Source organism: Papaver somniferum, chromosome 2 (genome assembly GCF_003573695.1).
Source record: "Papaver somniferum cultivar HN1 chromosome 2, ASM357369v1, whole genome shotgun sequence".
Lineage (NCBI taxonomy): Eukaryota > Viridiplantae > Streptophyta > Magnoliopsida > Ranunculales > Papaveraceae > Papaver > Papaver somniferum.
The window spans coordinates 94,239,062-94,259,863 of NC_039359.1; the positions used below are offsets into that span (position 1 = coordinate 94,239,062).

The 20,802-nt window shown below is 35.0% G+C and overlaps 1 protein-coding gene across 1 annotated transcript; it reads left to right on the top strand.

The window, feature by feature from the left end:
• Positions 1-2,058: 2,058 nt before the first annotated feature.
• Positions 2,059-7,165, top strand: LOC113353723 (heavy metal-associated isoprenylated plant protein 41-like). Its single transcript, XM_026597230.1, has 5 exons — positions 2,059-2,334; positions 2,740-2,941; positions 3,030-3,165; positions 5,433-5,631; positions 6,163-7,165. The coding sequence occupies exons 2-5, from the start codon at positions 2,891-2,893 to the stop codon at positions 6,905-6,907; spliced, it is 1,131 nt and encodes a 376-aa protein (XP_026453015.1). The 5' UTR covers positions 2,059-2,334; positions 2,740-2,890; the 3' UTR covers positions 6,908-7,165.
• The last annotated feature ends 13,637 nt before the right edge of the window (positions 7,166-20,802 follow it).

Below are 20,802 nucleotides of genomic sequence, written 5' to 3' on the forward strand. Positions count from 1 at the left end.
ACCTTACACTCATCATAAAGCTTATAAGGATACTTTTCAAAAAAGAAACCAACTCATCTTGCAACTCCTGCAGCATTAGCAACGTGAATTCCTTTAATAAAGGGGGTAGTCACGTTAACCATAACTAAAGCTCTGAATTTATTTGAAGTAGTTGGATGAACACCATCAGGTTCGACTACCACAGTTTCTCCAACAACATTACCAAAAAGGCTAAGCATTTCTGGGCAAGTAAATTCAGGGAGAAGATATTTGTACTCAAGCCAAAAAGGGGAGGTATTAAAGTTTAATTTTTGATAAGGGTAAGAAGGATGCCAGTCTTTAAGAACAATCAGATAACCATCAAAATTCCATGCTCCTCCAAACAAAATAGCATCTTTGTCTACTATCAAACAAAATCTAATAGCAAAGATATTAGGTTCAAGAGATCTCACCATTATATGCCATTGATTGTCTCGTTTAAGATGTGGCCAAATATATTTAGCAGCCTTTTCAGCATTCTGCCACAACATGATGCCAGGAGCAAAGAGTTTACATGCTAAACAAATTTTCCAATCCTTAATACCTTGAGACAGAGATGTAGTAGAGTGAGTAACAACTCTAGCCTTTGCAAGATAATCTTCTAAATTGATACCTTCCATATGTTCAGAGATTTTATTGATATTATCCGACATTGTGAAACGATGAAAATAATACCTCAGATTAGAAGATTAAAAGGTGCCTGAAAACCAAAAGGTGCCTGAAAACCAAAAGGTGAAAAGGTATATAAATAAAAGGAAAGCAAGTGGGTGTAAGGATGATGATGAGAGTTAGATGATAAGTGTTAACAATTATCGATAGAAGAGAATGAGAGTAATAGGGTTGGTAAACATGTATTGTTCCAATTGAAGAGATTGTGTAATACCAGGAGTTAAAGTTTGCAGGACCATTCTTAAAATACCAAGTATCAATTGATGATAATAATCTTTTAACACGATAATAAAGATGCACCATTGCATATAGGATAAGCCAACAAACCTGTAACCAATGAAATTTGAGCCAAATGATAATGATAGACATTGTTGCAGCCACTGATGCAGACCACCAGGCTTTAATACTGCATAACTCTGTGGAAGACAACAAAAAAACAAAAACCAAAGTTAGTTTACAAGCAAGGAATCAGAAACAAACAACAAGGAGATGAAAAGAGAATCCCAACTTAAAAGATTCGATTATATCAAAAACATAGAGATTTTGGAGAAAAATAAATTGAAAGAAGATAAGGACGACAAAAATAGGGTTCAATAAATTAGAAACGGGTTAAAATTGAAGAAAAAAACAACACCAAAAAAGACTAAAAGAGATTGAGAATTGAATTAAAACAGAGATTTGATACAAAGAAGTGGGAAATTTTGGGTTTGATTAAGGTTGACTTAGTTAACTTTTCGCGGATAAGGTCAACCGAGTGGTTTTTTCTTCCGATATTCATCCTAATAAAAAATTTGTTGATTGCTATAGGAGGTGCCCTAAGAGCAACCACAGCCATGAGACGGACCAAATACCAAAAGTAAGACTAAAAACCAAAAAAATTTGGTATTCTGGGTGTTCAAGCGCAGTGGTAGAACACCAAATTTGGTGAAGCGTAACTTATACACACGCCCGATGTCAGACGGAAATTATATTCACGTTTGTTGATTAGGCGGCTTTATATTATGCGTTTGAGTGAAACGTAGGTATAATGCGCGTTTGATTGAGGCGTAGGTATAATTAACGCCGGATATGGGACGGGGATGGAAAGTGCGTCTACAGGGACGGGGATTAAAAGTGCGTCCCATTCATACGGAGATATAAAGTGCGTATGTTTCGGGCGTTAATGGCTTATGCGTCTGGGTGAGACGTTTATACAAGATGCGTTTGATTGGGGCGTTTATAGAAGGAGCGTCTGAATGGGGCGTGCATTGAAGAAGCGTCTGTGTGGGGCGTGCATTAAAGAGGCGTCTGGTTGGGACGTTTTTAATAAGTGCGTCTGGTTAGGACGTTGTTAATAAGTGCGTCTAGTTGGGACGTTGTTAATAAGTGCGTTTCGATGGGGCGTGCACAGAAATAGCGTTTGTGTGGGGCGCTTTTAGAAAGAGCGTCTGAATATATACTTCTTTTATCCTCTTCTCCTCCTCTTTTTACATAACCTACGTTTTTACAGAAGAAAAAAAAACGACGAAACCTAAGTAAAAATCTAGGGCAATACCTAAATCTCATGTGACGGCCATTTGATTGGGTGCGGAGAAACGAGTTCTTGTGAAAGAAACGACTAATCTTATTCGTTAATCGGGTGCGGGCAAATTTGATTGAAGATTAAAGGTATGGTTTGTTTTGGGGTAATCTGTTTTTGGTTGGATAATTTGATTAAAGATTAAAGTTACGATTAATTAGGCTGTGTTTGGGTGGAATCGGTGGATTGCATGTTGATTTCATTAAGCATACCGTGAGGTTACTGTTTGTTTGATTATGTACTGTTTATTTGATTACTGTTTGTTTGATTACTGTTTGTTTGATTAGTTTGTTTGTTTGATTAGTTATATACTTCCGCATCATCATCTAATAGCGAAATAATACACTGTAACATGATTGATAGGATACAATAATTCTAATTTATCACCTGTAGTAGTTCACTCAAATCCATTAAACATGTATTGTTGTTGCTCACACAAGGGGAGATACAATAATTCTAACCATAGTCAGTTGGCCTTTTTTACTGACCTACAGCTTTACAGTCGCAGTACACTGTTAAGTCACGTACATTTCCTGTACACAAATTCCAAAGCTGGAGAAAAACTTCTTTATGCATTCCTTTCTTCTCAAGGAAGCCTCCTTTTAGTCCTTTGGTTTTCCACTGGAAAAAAGAAAAAACACTGAAATGGCGGTCAAGTCAGGGGTGGATCATGAAGAAGAAGAAACCCAGACAAGGGTAAAAACCCTCTTCTACATCAAAATGTCAAAGTGGGTTTTCATCAATTTCTGTTTTTACAACTTCTATGGTATTTTTTTTTTGGCAGAATGAAAGTGAGAAATGGATTCAACATTACTCATCGTTGCATCAAATCCTTTTAGTGGGTGATGGAGATTTTTCATTTTCATTATGTTTGGCTAAAGCTGCTTCTAATATGGTGGCTACATCACTTGATCAGAATGGTATCAACTCTCCCCCCTACTCTTTGTTTCTGTTTTCATGCTTCTATTTGACTCAATAGTACTACTACCTCTTAAAACCTTACTGTTGCATTAAGTAATGTTGCACTTTTGCAATTTCTAGGGATTTGTATTTTGGTACCAAATGAAATTGGTAACTAGTCCAGAGAATCCTGAGCTGATACTTATATCTCCTCTAATGTTTGTTGAACAATGCAATTTAAGCTGTTTGTAATCCTTAATTTACTAGTATTTGAAAATGTAGCTTTTGTTCCTGGAATGTGCATAGACAAAATCCTTTTCAGCTCCTTCTTGTCTGTTTGTTGCATTAAATCTGATTTTTGGAGGTTAGCATGTCTTGAAAATCATGTTTTGTGGGTTCTTAGGATTGTACTTTTACAAGTAAATACTAATTTATTTACATTTGGTAAATATGTTAGTGCAAGTGGATATTTTTCATTTAGGGTGCAAGTGATTGAACCCTAGGATAAGAGGTTTAGGATGGATATGCTGTGAAGTCAGTTACGTGACGAATGTGCGACGATCTGAGTTGTGCTGAAACTGTGCTCTAAGTTGACACTAGATTTTAGGGCATATTCCCCAAATTGAAATCGAGAGATTTAGGGATATAGCAGTATCTAGATTGAAAAGAGCATTTAGTGGAGATGCGAATAGGTTTGAAGAAATTGTAGAAAAGGTTTAAGAAATGGGTTTTACTTTTAATCATTTACAAACTGCATTTCGTAGAGCTATATATGGACTGAAAAGGATGTTTACAAGAAATGGTCGTCTGAGAATTAAATTGACTGACTATCATGTATTGAAAGTGGTATCTGAACTGCATTCAGAAAACTTACCAACCTAAATCCATCGTGCAATTGCTTGCATACACTTCACCACATCTCTCCATCTATCGACCACTAACTGTTTGGGTAACTTCTGATCCCAGTTCTTGTATCGTGACGGATAATGATGAAATGCATGTAAGCAACTGCACTATGGATTGATTGGTAAAGACCTCTCTTGTCATTAGCTCATATATTGCTGGCTTTGCAAATGTGAAAAGTACTAGGCCCCATTAATTTCCTGAGTGTGGGATATGGTAAGAGTGAAAATATGAGGTATTTATATTTGAAATAGGTTTGAGAATTGAGGTCCGACATTCAATGCTTTCCACTCCATGCATATATATTCCAGCTTTGTCTCAGTTAACATTTTACTCTGAATGTAGACTCGAAACAGTTTGATGGGAGAATCTTGTTATCATGGCTATGATATCTTGCCAATTATGTTGATTTGAAAACCCTCACAATGATTTCATTTTCATTTTTCTGAATGAGTTAAGGTCATTTATCAATAAACATGCTCATTCCTATTTTGACGTTAGATGTTTCTAATTTTCCACTGTTATTCTGTTTTCCTTATTCAAGTGTGTAGAGCTTAATTTATCACTTCGTTTATCCTGTTTGTTATGCTGACTTGTTGTCCTTGTCCTTGTAGAGGTAGGAACTTGGTTGTTGCTGTTTTTGTTTATTGTTGTTTTGCAAAATCCTAAAATATTACTTCCTACATAACAAACTTCTGTAGGGTCTAGATCCCAGACTTAAGACATCCAACTGATCGAACATTATGAATCATGCCTATTTATATGTTAATGTAGATACTATTCTGTTAAAAATTTCTTGAATAATTGTATTAATTAATCATCTGAAAGTCGGTATGAGATTAAGAAGTATAATAGGGCATTAATCAAAATTAGAGAGCGTGGAGAAACTTGAAGCAACTATCATGTGTAGAATTGGTCCTATGAAAGGCACTGGCTTTAAAGTATTCTGTATATTTTAGAGTCACTGTAAAATACAGTTACACATGTGTAGAATTGGTCCCAGGGGCCAGGAAGTCATGTCTTCCTAGGATATAAAAATGTATCTTCTAGCCTTTGAACGATGGTTATCTCGTTTGTTTGTTTTTTGATCGATGAGATGATTGTCTAGTGAGAATGATAGGAATTCATTGTCTTCCTGTGAAACAGGAAGTATCTCATAACTTCTGTAAATATATCTGTCTTGCATGAATGATAGGAATTCATGTCTTCCTATGAAACAGGAAATATCTCCTAGCTTTGCCTAAGTTTAAACTTTAAATATGGCTTGTATTTATATTTTATATGAGTTAATTCACAAAAGAGAAAAAAAAAACTGGACATGTTTTTATTCTATCTTTTCAACTTTTGCAAACTTTAAAATACTAATTATATAATCACGAACCAGATGTGGTGATTAAGAATTACCAGTACGCAAAATCCAATTTGGAGAGTTTAAGAAAACTTGGAGCAACAATTATGCATGGTGTGGATGCCACAAGAATGAAACTTTATCCTGACTTACAAAGGCGGAAGTTCTATCGTGTTATCTACAACTTTCCACATGCAGGATTCCATGGAAAGGAAGATCAAGTTCACATGATCAAGTAAGGTTTCTTTTTCCGATTCTTTTTATTTCTGTTTACTCTCATTTCAGCATTATGTGATAATGTTAGTGGTATATGCATGTGTTCCTGCCTTTCCTCTATGCACACATTGCAGTGGATTTACTAGGGAAGCGCATTCTGCTATTTTTATTGATCATTCTGCTATTATACAGAAATATCTGTAGTGTCGTTCATTTGCAGAATGTATTTTTTCTTGGACTTAGTTGTAAACAGGGGGTGAATGTAAAGGATAACTATACTATTTCAGGAAAGATATCCTAAAGCATTATAAAATCCCTCAGTTTTTTCAAAAATGCACCTTATACATAAAATTCGAGCTTATGACTCTTCACTTTTTAGGAATTTTTTTGTACCTAAATTTTTCTTTCATCCCTCTATCACACACTTATTTTCAAATTTGTTGAGATGTCCAAAAAAAAAGTCTCACGTTAATTCTTCGATATTCTTACCAATTTTGTTGTTGTGGTGGTGACATAGGATGCACAAAGATTTAATTGGGTTTTTTTTCAGGAACGCAAGCCATATGCTTAGACCCTTTGGTGAAGTTCACATTAACAACAAGAAAGCACCACTATATGAAAGCTGGAACCTCGAAGATCTTGCTAGGAAATACAATTTGGCATTAGTTGAACGTGTTGAATTCAAAAAAGAAGACTATCCAGGTTACAAAAACAAGAGAGGAGCTGGGCCAAGATGTAATGAGCCATTTCCTTTAGGAAAATGCTGTGCTTTCAGGTTCGAATTCAGGAAGTCTGCTCTTGATTATATTCACACTGCACCCTACCAAATTCAAAGGACACAACCACAAGTTCAAAACCCACCTCTGTTTGAGCCCAGTCATCTTTCTGTACTTCCCCAAAATCATGCCGTCCGACCACATACTCATGATCCTGCTCCACTTAATGTTTATAATCCCACTAGGCTCCAAGTTCAGCAAATGCCATCTCAACCTCAAAGCCGAGTTCTATTTGATGTTGGTTATCCTCTTGCAAAAGTGAATAGGCCAAGTAACTTTAGGTATTTTGATTCACCATATGCTCCGAAGGTTTCTGATAAATGTCACTGGATCTTTCATGAGTATTTTGCAGACACCGAGAAAATGTTCGGGAGAACAGGTTACCATGTTGGCGGGGTTGTTCACGAAACTCTGAGAACTGGATTCGATAAAAGCGAAAGAAAGAAATCTTACTGGTTATATAATGCATCTCGAAGAACTTCACCATTACAATGTTTCAAGATCAGAGTGGTTGCATAGAATGTTGTATTATCTTGATAAGCAGAAGATGGTATGAAATTGCATGGCTTTGGGTTGGAAAGCTTCGTGCATACTGGTGAAATACACTATAAGGAATGGTTTTTTGGAAGTCCTCTAATTTTGTGTAGGTTCTGCTGTTTTTACTGCTAATCAGTTTATGCTTCAAGGCTGAGTTCTGTGAAGTTTTTTGTCTGGGAAGGAAGTTCCCTGATTTTGTGCAGGATCTGTTGCATTTTCCATCCTGGTCTGAGACTGTGAAGTCCACTGTATAGTAAAGCTTAAGTTTATATTGCTAAGTTTAATGTAGTCAGTTGACTTGAGTTCTTACAGTTATTACGTGTGATACCGTAGCCATACTTCACCATGTGGTTTTGTATCTGCAACTTAGGATTTTCATTCGTCTTGTGGCGTTGTTTCCTAAGGATCACGGGAATTGGTTTGACCACATTTCTGGAACTTGGTCTGTACTTGTTAGACAGGTATTGTGGCAACTGATTACAGGGGTCAGTTCAGCTGGTGATGTAAATTTGCTGTGGGTAGGATACTTGAGGTGGAAGTTTAGATTGGTTCCACCTAGGTTGTGGAATGTGAGAAGTGTTAGGTTGGCAGTTTATTTTTCAGTTTTGAGCTTTGACGAAAACGGGACTGGTAGGAGGGAAGCTGAATATTTTAGTGTTTTTTGTATTTAGAGGTGCCAATATAATTGGATAAGCTGAGGCTAATAGTTCATGTGTAAGCATCCAAACAGAGTAGTGTTTAGACTGAAACAGCCTACTGATGAGACCAGAAGGAACTGAATTAGAGCACATAGAATTGCAAGAGTACCTCCCATCATTTTTTTTTTTTTTGGCAGACGTAAGAAAAAGATGCCAACAGCTGGAGCTACATTTAAGAGTAACTGGAGTTCAATACATTACCTCTCTTAGTAAAAAAACAAACAAACTGGAGATATGGCTCCATTCCGGGCTAAGGTGATATTGCTAGTCATTTCAGAAGCCAAGAGGCATCTAATGTCAGCATTCCAGATACCACATCTCATTAGCAACCGAAACAGTAGAGTGTTTGTTCATCTCGATGAGCATATTACCCTGCAAACCCAAGGCATCTGATGTAGTCGTCGTTTTATCATTTATCTCAATAGCAACCGGAACAGCAGAGTCTTTGTTAATCTCTATGAGCATATCACCCTTAAAATTGTACAGCTTGTCCATTATGGTGTCGTCGTTGGACAGAGGAGAGAGACTATGGTAAACCTGATCCATAGAACAACCCGTATACTTTTCCAGAACCTTGTCGCCAAGGCAAACAAGGGAAGTCTCGCTCCCATCATTTACATCAACATTAAGCCCTACAATTGTCTCATTCTCAAACTGAAATCCTGAAATGCCAGCCATGACACACTTCATATTTGGTTCTTCTTCATCTAATTTCATGCGATTTGATTCTAAATCTTCCACAAAAGTAGTTGAAAGCCTCGAGGCACCAGCACTAGAAGCCCACTCACAAAATATGCATCACGAATGACAACCTTGGAACCAGCAGGAGGCAAATCTTTAAGAGCTTTGATAGGTCTGGCCTCCAAACCAGGTACAGATCGAACACCATCCGTCATAGAAAACAGAAGGCACCGTGGATTACAACATATATTAACAACATTGAAGAATCAATGGACCGGGAAGATGAGCTTTATACAAAGTATCAACATCATCAGGAAGCACACCGACACGAAAAGACAATCTCATATCAGAATCTAAAAACCGGTGGTAGATGTAAGTCAGTTTCTCAGTATCAGTGATTTTATTTGAGTTTTTCAACTCAGAGACACACCATTCTAGTTTCAATTTCGTAAATATATCTTGTATGTAATCAAAACTATAGATTTTGGTTCCAGTGCTATTTTGCGTAGCAGCGTCGGGGTTCAGTGTGGGTCGAGGGTATCAGCTGACAGGACCAGAAATCTGACATTGGCTGCAACAAAGGCGATCCTGCTACACATCCTCATAGGTTGGTCAATTCGACTGTTGGAATCGAACCGTTGTGTATACCAGTTGGAACCACCAAATAGATGCATGTGTGGATCTTCATGAAGAACTAGGATTCAAAGTTGGTCAACTCAGAGTACAACAAGATGGTTGAGAATCCCATAAAAAGATGTGGGTTTCAATTTTGATTTTAATGTGTGTTTTTTTCCCGCAGGTTCACGAAAAGAATGTATTCAGCAACATAAATTTTTACTGCAATATGTCTGGACCCATATCTATATTTCAGCATGCTCGTCAGGACATTGGTTCTATCGCTTAACATCGAAATCCAAAGGTCTGGCATGGCATTAAGTAGTCCAAGTCGGAAGCTAGGATTAATTTTACGGAACCAGGTAATATAGGTGGTTAACAACCCCAAAAGTAACCTTCCAACTTAATATGACGTGTAGTTACAAGTGAGTGAAACGTCAGTGCGTGACGGTTGATTAGAAATGATGCTGAACCAGTACTCTGGAGCAAATGGTACAGGGCATGTGATGCGAAACTTCTCAAGAAAAACAATCTTTTATACTTTCTTAGTCTTTGATGTTCATTCTGCTGAAGCAAGAGCCATCTGGGCAGTTCTGAAGAAAGCTGTGGAGCAACAGTTAACTCACATCATCGTAGAAAGTGATACGAAATCTCTCATCGACCAATTTTCAGCTGGAAATTTTGATGGAGACTCGCGAACGGATGCTATCTTTAAAGACATTCTATTTTTTTCTTCTAAGTTATCTGCATGTATTTTTAGTTTCCATCCTCGTTATTGTAACTCTGTTGCTCATGAGCTTGCTCTGTGGGCAAAGAAAAACAATTCTACCATGTACTGGTCTACACCTCCCGTTTGGATCCTTCAAATAGTTGAGAAGGACCATTAGCCTTTTTGAAGGCCTTTGCTTATAAAAATAAAAAAATAACTTCTCACATTCCCCCTAAAAGTCTCTCTTTTCATTAACCTTTGAATTTGAAGGCATCCTTTGCATGATTTACATGGGGATATTAGTCATGTTAAGGGCTGATACCGTTTCAAATATGACAAAAATATCCCACCAATTCTGACCGTTAGACCGATGAAATGGTATTAAATCCTAGTAGGATTGGCATTCCCCTTTATAAATCGTGATCCTTTGGGTTACCAAATGAGATATTATTACCCTTTCTGAGTCTCTGGCTCCTTTTTCAATACCTCTCCTTGATGGCTTGATTTCAATCGTTAGATACTAAGATTTGGATGCATGGCATGATATGCTACGAATGGCACCATCTGGAAAGATAAAGACATGAGAAAGATATTAGTAATAAACATATAATTTAAAGATATGAGTACAACTACTCATGTGACTCCATACTCCTGCTGTATCCTACACTCTTGAAGCTCTAAAGTCTAAAAGAGCAGAGATAATAATATGGGAAACTCTATAGCTGTGACAATTAATATGGTCCAGATTTGGGACAATCAATCCGGACCTTTAATCATTTCTATTTTCTCCCCATTACCAATCCCAATGCTAGAGTTATTTCCTTTTCACCAATCCGGACCTTTAATCATTTCTATTTTCTCCCCATTACCAATCCCAATGCCAGAGTCATTTTCCTTTTCACCATTAAGATTGTGACACGTCATGTTCCATATCTGGATCAGCCTCCGCTGTCCCAGCTATAGCAAGGTTCATATGGAGTCTCTCTCTGTTTACATATTTTGTACGTCTTCCTTTTGGTTCAAAAGTTATCTAGGAAATCTGCTGGGCTTACTTTTGCTTCTGGAAAAAGGTTTCCATTCCATTTTAGTGAAAGGAAAAAACATGGAGTTCTATTTCGGAATAAAGTAGGATCCGAAATCACAAATAGTCATGGTACAACCATCATGTATGACTCTAGCTAGCACTCCTAACACAGTTGTTTGACCTCTCATTCCAGTGACAAAAACTAGCGGTGCATTGCTCTGTTACACAAATAGTCATGGTACAACCATCATGTGTGACTCTAGCCAGCACTCCAAACACAATTGTTTGACCTCTCTTTCCAGTGATAAAAACTAGCAGGGCATTGCCCTGTTACTCCTTCGCCTGTTGTTAGTTTGTCTTGAAAGTTTTGACCCCAAATTTCTGATCCTTATTTACTTGACCTTGTTTTAGGGGTGTAAATAATACCCGAAAATACTCGGCCTGCATGTATCCGCCCGAGCCCGCCTGTACCCGAAGTAGCCCAAAGCCTGTTATGGCCCGTCATGGACCATCCGGCCTGGCCTGGATTAATTTATTGGGCGGTCTCGGGCTTTGCGATTAATTATGATGCCCGGCCTGATACCCGGCCTGGTGCCCGGCCTGAAAGCCTTCTATGTGTCATTAATCATTTAATATCCTCTTAAAAAGACTTAAAAGTTACAATTTTATAATTGTCAATTTTGTGTCAAGAAAAATAAAATATATAATTGTTTTTTACTTATAATTAACCTTTTCAAAACATTAATGGTAATATATTTTCTTATTAGAAACTTTATTGTACTCTAATTAATTATTTATTATAGGCTAAAATTTAAAATTTGTCAGTGTAATTTAAATATAAAATAATACTATCACTTACGATATGCGATGTTGGAAAGGAAAGGATATTGCATTTAATACCGTTCATTTGAAAATTTAAACTTAAAAAAAAAAAATTCAAAATAGTGGGTCCGGCCCGATCTGACCTGCCCGTATAAAAAGCGGGCTTTGGGCGGTCTTTGGGTAGCAAATTATCTACTTGTGCCCGGCATGTCCGGCCTGAATTTGTTTACGGGCTCACAAATATTAAGCCTGGCCTGCCCGGCCTGTCTTAGTTTTTGGGTCGGGCGGCCAGGCCTGCCCGAATTTACACCCATACCTTGTTTTATTGTTACTAGGTTTATATCAGTTCGACAGAAATAGCTTTAAAAAGTATGCAAAGATATGTTGTTTCATAGTATTAAAATTGTTCATTCATTTGAAAGATTTAGGGACCAGTGAAAAGAAGAAACATAGTAATTTTTTTCATCGCACCAGAGATTAGAATTGATGCATCAGTAAAAATAGTTGAAATTCATAATCAACCCATAGCCAAAGGCAAAGGAATGAAGAAGATCATCTTCATAATGAAAACTAAGTAATTGATCTCAAATATAATCGGATTAACCACAACCACCACAACAATAAAAACAAAGAGTTACTATTTTACACCAGAGATTAGTTAATCAATTATCAACCGGGACTGAGAGAAGTTTATTTGAAAAGTTTAGTTCAATAGGTCACTCAAAACACAATGTAAATATTCAGCACAAAATGCTACCTAAAATTAGTTATTTTCCAAGTTTCATCTTTTATCAAGGTTCAATTTTGGATGTTTATTATAAAAGTTATGAAAGTAGTACCTTTAATTTCTTATGGAACCAATGTTTGGTTCCTACGTGTTGCTTGAGAAGGATTCTTGGGGATAATTAGTTCAAACGATCTTCCTCTCTTAAGTCAAATCAAAGTACTGTTTTTGAGTCTGAACACAGATTCAACCAAGTCAAAAGTAAAAAACTCGAAAACAAACAGAAGAAGACAAACTTACCAGTTTATAAGATGGTTCATCTCTGTTTCTTGCTCCCTCACCAAAGTGTATTTCTTCCCTTTCCTTCCTTAGTGTTTCATAAAGAAAAGAAGAAAATTTATTCCCTTTTCTTATTAAATTCTAAAGAAAAACAGAAAATTCAATGAAAATCGAAAACACAGGTGAAAGTGAACCTCAAATAGCCATTAACATAGAATCAGTGATTTCAGGATATTTATACCCAAACTCTGACGACGTTGAAGATTTTCTTCAATCTCAGTCAAAAATTATTATGCACACACTACATCCAAAGTTTCACTCATCCAGTAGGCTTTATGATCCTGAATGTGTATCTATAGGAAAGGTAAAAGAAATTATGGGAAACTGATTATTAAGAGAACAATTGGGAAGCAAAGGAAAGACAAGCTTGGTGTGTTTCATGAATGCATCACATATGTTCAAGGTAATATGGAGAACATTAAAGAGTGTTACTCGGAACAGTTCGCTTATGAAGATACAGAGTTTGTGAAATTTATGGTCATTGATGGATTATTCTTGTTAGAATTCTTACAAATTATTTCAACCAAAGTAGAACATCACCATTTATACAATGTGGTATGGGAGAGGGAAAAAGGATTTTTGGAAATGGCACAAACCAAAATCCTCTTTTTATTCTCGAAGGTCATTTTCAGTTGACAACAACAAGAAAAAATGGTAAAATCCTAACTGAGATTTGTTTAGATATGTTGGTGAGCTGCAGGTTACAAAGAGGTTCATCAACAATTCTTAAATTGAATGAAGGTGGTCTACCAGCAGATGATGTACTGGATCTCTTGGCTAAATCTTTGCGACCCAACAACGAAAGTGAAGATGTTCAAAAGAAATCTTGGTGGTCAAAGGTTAAATCTGTAATTTTCAAGCTTACAGTTGACTGTAAAAATTTGCAAGGTATTCTAAGAGCTAACCAACTTAGAAGTTACGGGATTTATTATGAAAGAGGTTCTGCATATAAAACTTTTCTTCAAGTCAAATTCTGGAAACACATTAGAGATTCCATGGATAAAAATTTCTAATTTTACTAAACTGATTTTCAGAAATCTTATTGCAAAAGAACAAACACAAAAACTCATAGACATTTATTTCTCGAGGTATACTAGAAGTGGCATAGAACACTAGTTTGCAATACTTATTTAGTTTTCTTACTTTTAGCATGTGCCAAAGGGCACCGAGGGTTTGGATCCACTTGGTACTGTTTCTGAATCAGAATATAAACCCAACCAAGACCAAAGTAATAAACTCGAAAAAAGAACAGAATAAGACAAACTTACAAGTTTATAAGATGGGTCATCTCTTTGTTTCTTTTCCATGCTCCCTCACCAAAGTTTATCTCTTCCCTTTTCTTCTTTAGTATTTCAGAAAGAAAAAAAGAAAATTTATTCCCTTTTCTTATTATCTTCTAAAGAAAACAGAAAATTCAATGAAGATCGAAAATACAAGTGAAGGTGAACCTCAAATAGCCATTAATATGGAAGCAGTGATTTCAAGATATTTATATCCAAAACCTGATTACGTTGAAGATTTTCTTCAATCTCAGTCAAAAGTTATTATTCACACACTACATCCAAAGTTTCCCTCATCTAGTAGGTTTTATAATCCTGAATATGTATCTATATGCCCCATCCATCATGGTGATAAGAAACTGTATCAAAAGGAGAAAGGTAAAAGAAATTATGAGAAACTTATTATTAAGAAAACAGCTGAGAAGTAAAGGAAATACAAGCTTGGTTTGTTTCATGAATGCATCATATATATTCAAGGAAATCTGGAGAAGATTAAAGAGTGTTATTCAGAACAGTTCGCTTATGAAGATACGGAATTTGTGAAATTTATGGTCATTGATGAAATATTCTTGTTAGAATTCTTACAAATTATTTCAACCGAAGTAGATGATCACCATTTATACAAAGTGGTATGGGACAGGGAAAAGAGCTTTTGGGATGTATTAATGGCAGAAAACCGAATTCCTTTTTTTTATTCACGAAGGTCTTTTTCATTTGATAACAGCAAGAAAATATGGTAAAATCCTAACTGAGATTTGTTTAGTTATGTTGGTGCATCATGTTACAAAGAGATTCATCAACAATTCTTAAAATGAATGAGGTAGTCCACCAGCAGATGATTTACTGGATCTCTTGGCTAAATCTTTGCGACCCAACAATGAAAGGGAAGATGTTCAAAAGAAATCTTGGTGGTCAAAGGTTAAATATGTTTTTCAAGCCTACAGTTGACTGTAAAGATTTTCAAGGTATTCCAAGAGCTACCCAACGCAGAAGTTATGGGATTTATTTTGAAAAAGGTTATGCAGATAACAGTTTTCTTCAAATCAAATTATCTGGAAACACAATAGAGATTCCATGGATAAAAATTTCTGATTTTAGTGAACTGATTTTCAGAAATCTTATTGCCAAAGAACAAACCCATAAACTCATAGACATTTATTTCCTGAGGTATACTAGAAGTGGCATAGAACACTAGTTTGCAATATTTATTTAGTTTCTTACTTTTAGCATGTGCAAAAGGGCACCAAGGGTTTGGATCCACTTGGTACTGTTTCTGAGTCAGAACACGGAACCAACCGAGACCAAAGTAAGAAACTCGAAAAAAAAAAACAGAATAAGACATACTTACAAGTTTATAAGATGCTTCATCTCTGTGTTTCTTTTCCCTGCTCCCTCACCTAAGTTTTTCTCTTCCTTTTCCTTCTTTAGTATTTTAGAAAGAAAAAAACAAACTTTATTCCCTTTTCTTTTATCTTCTAAAGAAAAACAGAAAATTGAATGGAGATTTAAACCATTGGTGAAGTTGAACCTCAAATAGCCATTAACATGGAAACAGTGATTTCAAGATATTTATACACAAACCCCGATGACGTTGAAGATTTTCTTAATTTTCAATCATAATTTATTATTCACACACTACATCCAAAGTTTCACTCATCCAGTATGTTTTATGATCTTAAATGTGTATCTATAGGTCTCATCCTACATGATGATAATAAATTGCAACAAAATGAGAAAGGTAAAAGAAATTATGGGAAACTGGATACTAAGAGAACAACTGAGAAGCAAAGGAAAGACAAGCTTGGTATGTTTCATGAATACATCACATATGTTCAAGTTAATCTAGAGAAGATTAATGAGTGTAATTCGGAACAGTTCGCTTATGAAGATACAAAGTTTGTGAAATTTATGGTCATTGATGGATTATTCTTGTAAGAATTATTGCACATTATTTCAACCAAAGTAGATGATCGTCATTTATACAAAGTGGTATGAGAGAAGGAAAAGAGCTTTTGGGATGTATTAATGGCAAAAAATCGAATTCCTTTTTTATATTCTCGAAGGTCTTTTTCAGTTGACAACAATAAGAGAAAATGGCGAAACCCTAACTGAGATTTGTTTAGATATGTTGGTTCATTGCAGGTTACAAAGGGATTAATCAACAATTCTTAAATTGAATGAAGGTGGACCACCAGCAGATGATTCAACGGTTCTCCTAGATAAATCTTTGCGACCCAACAATGAAAATGAAGATGTTCAAAAGAAATCTTGGTGGTTAGAGGTTAAATCTGTAATTTTCAAGTCTGTAGTTGACTGTAAAGATTTGCAAGGTATTCCAAGAGCTAATCCAACCCAGAAGTTATGGGATTTATTTTGAAATAGGTTTGGTAGATAAAAGTTTTCTTCAAATCAAATTAATTCTCTGGAAACACATTAGAGATTCCATAGATAAAAAATTCTGATTTTAATGAACTAATTTTCAGAAATCTTAAACTCATAGACATTTATTTCATGAGGTATACTAGAAATGGCCTAGAACGCTAGTTTGCAATAGTTATTTAGTTTCTTACTTTTAGCATGGTGCAAAAAGGCACCAAGTGTTTGGATAAACTTGGTACCGTTTCTGAGTCAGAACACAGACCCAACCAAGACCAAAGTAAAAACTTTGAAAAAAAACAGAAGAAGACAAACTTACTAGTTTATAAGATGGTTCATCTCTCTGTTTCTTTTCCTCTGCTCCCTCACCAAAGTTTATCTTTTCCCTTTCCTTCCTTAGTATTTCTGAAAGAAATTTTTTTTTATTCCCTTTCCTTATTATCTTCTAAATTAAAATAGAAAATTCAATGGAGATCGAAAACAGATGTGAAGGTGAACCTCAAATAACCATTAACATGGAAACAGTGATTTCAATATATTTATACCGAAATCCTGATGACGTTCAATATTTTCTTCAATCTCAGTATTATTCACACACTACATCCAAATTTTCACTCATCCAGTAGGTTTTATGATCCTGAATTTGTATCTTTAGGTCCCATCCAACATGGTGATAAGAAACTACAGCAAAAAGAGAAAGGTAAAAGAAATTATGCGAAATTGATTATTAAGAGAACACCTAAGAAGCAAAGTAAAGACAAGCTTGGTGTGTTTTATGAATGCATCACATGTGTTCAAGGTAATCTGGAGAAGATTAAAGAGTATTATTTGGAACAGTTCGTTTATGAAGATACAGATTTTGTAAAATTTATGGTCATTGATGAATTATTCTTGTTAGAATTCTTACAAATTATTTCCACCAAAGTAGATGATCTCCATTTATACAAAGTGGTATGGGAGAGGTTAAAAAGCTTTTGGGATGTATTAATGGTAGAAAACCGAATTCCTTTTTTTTATATTGTCGAAGGTCTTTTTCAGTTGACAACAGAAAGAGAATATGGTAAAACCCTAACTGAGATTTGCAAGGTATTCCAAGAGTTACCCAACTCAGAAGTTATGGGATCTATTTTGAAAGAGGTTTTTGCAGATAAAAGTTTTCTTCAAATAAAATTAATTATGTTGAAACATATTAAAGATTCTATGGATAAAAAATTCTGATTTTAAAGAACTAATTTTCAGAAATCTTATTGCCAAAGAAGAAACACAAAAACTCGAAAACATTTATTTCATGAGGTAAACTAGAGGTGGCATAGAACACTAGTTTGCAATAGTTATTTAGTTTCTTACTTTTAGCGTGGTGCAAAAGGGCACCAAGTGTTTGGAGCCACTTGGTACTGTTTCATGGTCAAAACACAGACTCAACCAAGATCAAAGTAAAAACCTCGAAAACAAACATAAGAAGACAAACTTACTAGTTCATAAGATGGTTCATCTCTTTGTTTCTTTTCCTTGCTCCCTTACCAAAGTTTATCTCTTCCCTTTCTTTCCTTAGTATTTCAGAAAGAAAAAAGGAAATTTTATTCCCTTTCTTTATTATCTTCTAAAGAAAAAAAGAAAATTCAATGGAGATCGAAAATACATGTGAAGGTGAACCTCAAATAACCATTAGCATGGAAACAGTGATTTCAATATATTTATACCGAAACCCTGATGACGTTGAAGATTTTCTTCAATCTCAGTCAAAAATTATTATTCACATACTACATCCAAAGTTTCACTCATCTAGTAGGTTTTATGATCCTGAATGTGTATCTTTAGGTCCCATCCAACATGGTGATAAGAAACTACAGCAAAAGGAGAAAGGTAAAAGAAATTGTGGGAAACTTATTATTAAGAGCACAACTGAGAAGCAAAGGAAAGACAATCTTGGTATGTTTTTATGAATGCATCACATATATTCAAGGTAATATAGAGAAGATTAAAGAGTGTTATTAGGAACAATTCGTTTATGAAGATACAGAGTTTGTAAAATTTATGGTCAGTGATGAATTATTCTTGTTAGAATTCTTACAAATTATTTCCACCAAAGTAGATGATCTCCATTTATGCAAAGTAATATGGGAGAGGGAAAAGAGCTTTTGGGATGTATTAATGGTAGAAAACCAAATTCCTTTTTTTTATATTCTCGAAGGTATTTTTCAGTTGACAACAGCAAGAGAGGATGGTAAAACCCTTACTGAGATTTGTGTAGATATATTGGTATGTTGCATGTTACAAAGGGATTCATCAACAATTCTTAAATTCAATAAAGGTGGTCCACCATCAAATAATTTAATGAATCTCCTGGATAAATATTTGTGATACAACAATGAAAGTGAAGATGTTCAAAAGAAATCTTGGTGGTCAAAAGTTAAATTTGTAATTTTCAAGCCTACAGTTGACTGTAAAGATTTGCAAGGTATTCCAAGAGCTAATCCAACTCAAAAGTTATGGGATTTATTTGGAAAAAGGTTTTGTAGATAAAAGTTTTCTTCAAATAAAATTAATTCTGTGGAAACATATTAGAGATTCCATGAATAAAAATTTCTGATTTTAATGAACTAATTTTCAGAAATCTTATTGGCAAAGAACAAACACAAAATCTCATAGACATTTATTTCATGAGGTATACTAGAAATGGCCTAGAACACTAGTTTGTAATAGTTATTTAGTTTCTTACTTTTAGCATGGTGCAAAAAGGCACCAAGTGTTTGGATCCACTTGGTACTGTTTCTGATTCATAAAATAGACCCAACCAAGACCAAAGTAAAAACTTCGTAAACAAACAGAAGAAGACAAACTTACTAGTTTATAATATGGTTCGTCTCTCTGTTTCTTTTCCTCTACTACCTCACCAAAGTTTATCTTTTCCCTTTCCTTCCTTAGTATTTCAGAAAGAATTTTTTTTTATTCCATTTCCTTATTATCTTTTAAGGAAAAGCAGAAAATTCAATGGAGATCGAAAACACATGTGAAGGTGAACCTCAAATAACCATTAACATGGAAACAGTGATTGCAATAAATTTATACCGAAATCCTGATGACGTTGAAGATTTTCTTCAATCTCAGTATTATTCACACACTACATCCAAAGTTTCACTCATCCAATAGGTTTTATGATCCTGAATGTGTATCTTTAGGTCCCATCCAACATGGTGATAAGAAACTATAGCAAAAGGAGAAAGGCAAAAGAAATTGTGGGAAATTGATTATTAAAAGAACACCTAAGAAGCAAAGGAAAGACAATCTTGGTGTGTTTTATTATTGCATCACATATGTTCAAGGTAATCTGGAGAAGATTAAAGAGTGTTATTCGGAACAGTTCGTTTACGAAGATGCAGAGTTTGTGAGATTTATGGTCATTGATGGATTATTATTCTTTGAAATCATACGAATTATTTCAACCAAATTATATGATCGCCATTTGTACAAAGTGGTATGGGAGAGGGAAAAGAGCTTTTGGGATGTATTAATGGCAGAAAAAAATTCCTTTTTTTATTCTTGAAAGTCTTTTTCATCTTACAACACCAAGAGAAGATGGTAAAACCCTAACTGAGTTTTATTTGGTATGTTGGTGCATTGCAGGTTACAAAGAGATTCATCAACAATTCATAAATTGAATGAAGGTGGTCCGCGAGCAGATGATTTACTGGATCTCTTGGAAAAATCTTGGTGACCCAACAATGAATGTGAAAATGTTCAAAAGAAAATCTTGGTGGTCAAAGGTTAAATCTATACTTTTGAAGCCTCCAGTTGACTGTAAATATTTGCAAGGTATTCCAAGAGTTACCCAATTCAGAAGTTATGGGATTTATTTTGAAAGAGGTTTTTGCAGATAAAAGTTTTCTTCAAATGAAATTAATTATGTGGAAATACATTAAAGATTCCATGGATAAAAAATTCTTATTTTAAAGAACTAATTTTCAGAAATCTTATTGCCAAAGAACAAACAAAAAAACTCAAAGACATTCATTTCATGAGGTAAATAGAAGTGGCATAGAACACTAGCTTGCAATAGTTATTTAGTTTCTTACTTTTAACATGGTGCAAAAGAACACCAAATGTTTGGATCCACTTGGTACTGTTTCACGGTCAGAACACATACTCAACCAAGATCAAAGTAAAAACCACGAAAACAAATAGAAGAAGATAAACTTACTAATCCATAAGATGGTTCATCTTTTTGTTTCTTTTCCCTGCTCCCTTACCAAATTTTATCTCTTCCCTTTCTTTCCTTAGTAGAAAAAAAGAAATTTTATTCCCTTTCCTTATTATTTTCTAAAGAAAAACAGAAAATTCAATGGAGATCGAAAACACATGTGACGGTGTACCTCAAATAACCATTAACATGGAAACAGTGATTTTAATATATTTATACCGAAACCCTGATGACGTTGAAGATTTTATTCAATCTCAGTCAAAAATTAATATTCACACACTACATTAAAAGTTTCACTCATCTAGTAGGTTTTATGATACTAAATGTGTATCTTTAGGTCCCATCCAACATGGTGATAAGAAACTACAGAAAAAGGAGAAAGGTAAAAGAAATTATGGGAAACTTATTATT